Source organism: Drosophila navojoa, chromosome 3 (genome assembly GCF_054131105.1).
Source record: "Drosophila navojoa isolate 15081-1374.11 chromosome 3, UAZ_NAV_1.0, whole genome shotgun sequence".
Classification (NCBI taxonomy): domain Eukaryota; kingdom Metazoa; phylum Arthropoda; class Insecta; order Diptera; family Drosophilidae; genus Drosophila; species Drosophila navojoa.
This window is the reverse complement of record NC_142891.1, coordinates 4,272,012-4,275,292: the sequence shown is the minus strand read 5'-3', so window position 1 is coordinate 4,275,292 and position 3,281 is coordinate 4,272,012. Positions and strand designations below refer to the sequence as shown.

The following is a 3,281-nucleotide window of genomic DNA, read 5'->3' as shown; positions in this document are numbered from 1 at the left end:
AGACTGAATGATGTCAAGGCAATTAATATAATATTATTATTTGAAATATTTCTTATACGAATTTTTATAATTTCATCAATAAACAAATTTTTAATCGTAATAAACTCATTTTGTTTACTTTTTCTGCTTATAATAGTTTCAAAAATATTTGTTTAAATATTTTGATGACTTTTTTTTATATTATCCTATTAATATAATTGTGGCTTTATATATATTTTTAATTCAATTAATTACTCTAATTTCTTTAGATTTTCCAAGCTAAGAACTTTGAAAATTTTCTAAATTTTTTTTTTTTTTTTTTTTTTTTTTTTGTACCAGTTAAAATTATTAATTATATAAATAGTAACTTCTTTTAATTTAATGCTAGGATCACAAATTACCCTCTACCATGGCACCGTTTATTATATTACTCTCTAATCTAGCTCACTAAAAAGACTATCAAACAAATTACAATAGAAGACTTTATATAATTTCTACATTACGTTTCTGGTGAAGAAGAACTTAAAGTTTTAAAATGCAAGACCAACAGTTGGCAGTGTCATCAAGTATTCAAATTGGCCAAATGGCAGCCCGCATTGCCATATGCCAACTAATTGGCAACGTTTACAACTCTTCAACTTCGACTCTCAGCGCAAATAGCGCACTCTATTACCGTCTTCTTCTTCCGCTATTCCACTTTTCGAGACTTTGCGGCAATTAAATAATCATAGCGCACTTTACGCTGCACTCGGGCAAGGCAAAACCAAGCGACTCGTAAGCCAGAAACCCACATCAACCATGTGGCAACGCCTGAGCGGAGTGGGGGGAGATGGTAAGTAGCTAGCGCTAGGCACCTAATGAAATCATTGCCTCTGCTCGATTGGGCGTTAAAAATAATCAACGTGCTAATTAAGTTGACTAAAACTTTGCCAAACAGTCTACACAGCTAACTTCTGCGGCCGGGTGGCAACGCTGACAGACATACAGAATTGCCGGAGAGGCGAGAGCTCGGTTGGGCTGAGTATGCTGTGCGGTGCTCTGAACTCTGTAATAAAAACGAAACGTAAACTTTTCTGTAACTTTTTTATGTGTTTAAACTATTTAAAAAGTGCCACGCCCCACAAGCGACGAGCCCCCAAAATAGCAAAATAAATAAATATTCACACGCACACACAATCACACACACACACACAGACAGGCACAGACACAAACACAAGCACAACAAAGTTGATCAAACAACAACAAAATTTTAATTGCTTTAATGAGTCGCCTGAAATATCAGCAGCTAGGTAAATAAATATTTGAGCTGACATTTAACACACAACGATTCGCAAATAAAACAAGTAAGAAGGCTCTAGTCGAGACTGCTCGACTAGGAGATACCCTGAACCCTCCAAGCTGATATTCTAATCATTTTGCACTTCTTTAATGCACACATACATATGTATGTATGTATGTATGTACATACATATGCATCCAGACGCACGCATAAGCCCGCGCTCTGCTAACTGCGCAGTAAGCAGCGACTGCGCTGCAGTGTGGGCAGTATGAACCGATTAAAAATGGGAAATCAGGGTATAATGATTTTGTTAAAATGTATGTAACAGGCAAATGGAGGTGTGGCAGACCCCACAAAGTATGGGTTCATGGTAAAAAAATCGATAACTTGTCCCATTATTTTGGTTTCGATTAAAAACATGATCAAATATCAGTAATAAATTTATATACATATCTGCTACATCTTTAAAGCTAAAGTCACTAAGATGTAAAATGTACATTCATATGCATTTTATAGAATTTAGATTTTTCTATTAAATTTACCCTCCATTTATCAATCCCCTCACCCACACTTTTGTAAATGGCGTATTTAATTTTAATCATGAAATAACCCAGCCAAAACCACTGAGGTGGCTATTAGATTTTCACAATATAACCATAGGATTTTCATTATAGATTACATATGATTAAGTAGATATGGGGCATGCTTCCTTACGTCCTCCTCAGTTACATACTCTGGCAGCCTTCGATGCTTGAATCGGACAGCAAATATACGCACATTGTCCTGCATTAATGACATTACAACACGTTCTGGCGTTAGACCGCGTTCAAACCCATTGTTGACGCTGAGCTGAACCCTTTGCTTGTATTTCCGCATAGAACTTAGCAGTACCTTTTTAACAACATCTATGTTCTTGTCCGACTCTTTCTCTTTACTCTCTGCCACCAGGTCCGACTGCAAAGAAGAATCAATAGCTGGCGCATTGATACAAAAAGGAATACTTACACGCGGACGTTTTGTTGCTTTTGAGCCTGTTCCTGCAATAGGTAATGCCGCAGTAGCGGTGGAAGCTGTAAGTATGTGTATACATATATAATAACTAAATGCAAAATTATAAATATAAATTAATGTAAACTTCTAAATTTAACACTTACGTTGCGGACGTTTTGTTGCTTCTGAGCCTGTTCCTGCAATAGGTAATGCCGCAGTAGCGGTGGAAGCTGTAAGTATGTGTATACATATATAATAACTAAATGCAAAATTATAAATATAAATTAATGTAAACATCCAAATTTAACACTTACTTTGCATTTTCTCGTCAGAAGAATTCATTCCGTCGTCAAGCTAAATTAATTCACATCCAGTTAATATTGAAATAAAAAAAAAAATTAATAGAAAATAAAAGAAAATAAAAAAAACTTACCGATTGAATTTCTGAATTTTCCTTTTCCATTTTAGCGCAAGACTGATGAATTTTACAAAACATTCAGGTCTATAGCAAGATATTTGACAGCAAACACGTGGACTACTAGATTGCTTGACGCTGAGCAAGCATCACGATTGAAAGATAGTAGGTTATGCAAAGAAGTCAGCTGTTTTAACAGTGTGACGTCATTATTTCAGAATATGGTGGGCACGCGTTTAGATTTGTATGAAAATAAAGCAATTTTGGCACTGTTATTTGTCTTAAAACTAGTAGAGTAAATAAAATGAGCTGGGCGGCTAATCAAAAGTTCTGCATAGACTCACGAATAGGAAAATGTTAAGGTTTTTGCTAATTTTTATACTCTAAGTCTTTTTCTAGGCATTTATTGATCACCCAATCTCTTGACCACTTTTACTTTTGCATCTGTGTCTTTTAACAGTGTTGCGCAACCTACTGTGTCTTTTAACTGTGAGCAAGCATAGTTTGCAAATAACTGTTAACCGTTTCGGTTTGTCTGTAAAAGTGTTATATTAATAATATAAAATAAAAATACATATACAAATAAAATATATCTTAAAATAAAAAATACAATGTTTT

The 3,281-nt window shown here is 34.7% G+C and overlaps 1 protein-coding gene across 3 annotated transcripts; it reads right to left on the bottom strand.

The window, feature by feature from the left end:
- Positions 1-1,829: 1,829 nt before the first annotated feature.
- On the bottom strand, positions 1,830-2,782 carry LOC149091626 (uncharacterized). 3 transcript variants are annotated; one of them, XM_089258471.1, is made up of 5 exons: positions 2,682-2,782; positions 2,563-2,602; positions 2,413-2,478; positions 2,264-2,328; positions 1,830-2,212 (listed from the first exon to the last, which is right to left on the bottom strand). In XM_089258471.1, exons 1-5 carry the CDS (start codon positions 2,742-2,744, stop codon positions 1,934-1,936), a joined length of 513 nt encoding a protein of 170 aa, XP_089114597.1. In that variant the 5' UTR covers positions 2,745-2,782; the 3' UTR covers positions 1,830-1,933. The 3 variants fall into 3 exon arrangements, with proteins under 3 accessions (XP_089114597.1, XP_089114598.1, XP_089114599.1); XM_089258472.1 differs by having other exon boundaries at positions 2,413-2,445; XM_089258473.1 differs by lacking the exon at positions 2,413-2,478.
- Between the last annotated feature and the right edge of the window lie 499 nt (positions 2,783-3,281).

Excerpts from the sequence above, each read along its gene's own strand:
- LOC149091626 (XM_089258471.1), bottom strand. The coding sequence starts at position 2,744 with ATGTTTTGTAAAATTCATCAGTCTTGCGCTAAAATGGAAAAGGAAAAT. Across the intron at positions 2,479-2,562 it reads TTCTGACGAGAAAATGCAAA|CTTCCACCGCTACTGCGGCA; the intron begins GTAAGTGTTAAA and ends ACATACTTACAG. Across the intron at positions 2,329-2,412 it reads AGCAACAAAACGTCCGCAAC|CTTCCACCGCTACTGCGGCA; the intron begins GTAAGTGTTAAA and ends ACATACTTACAG.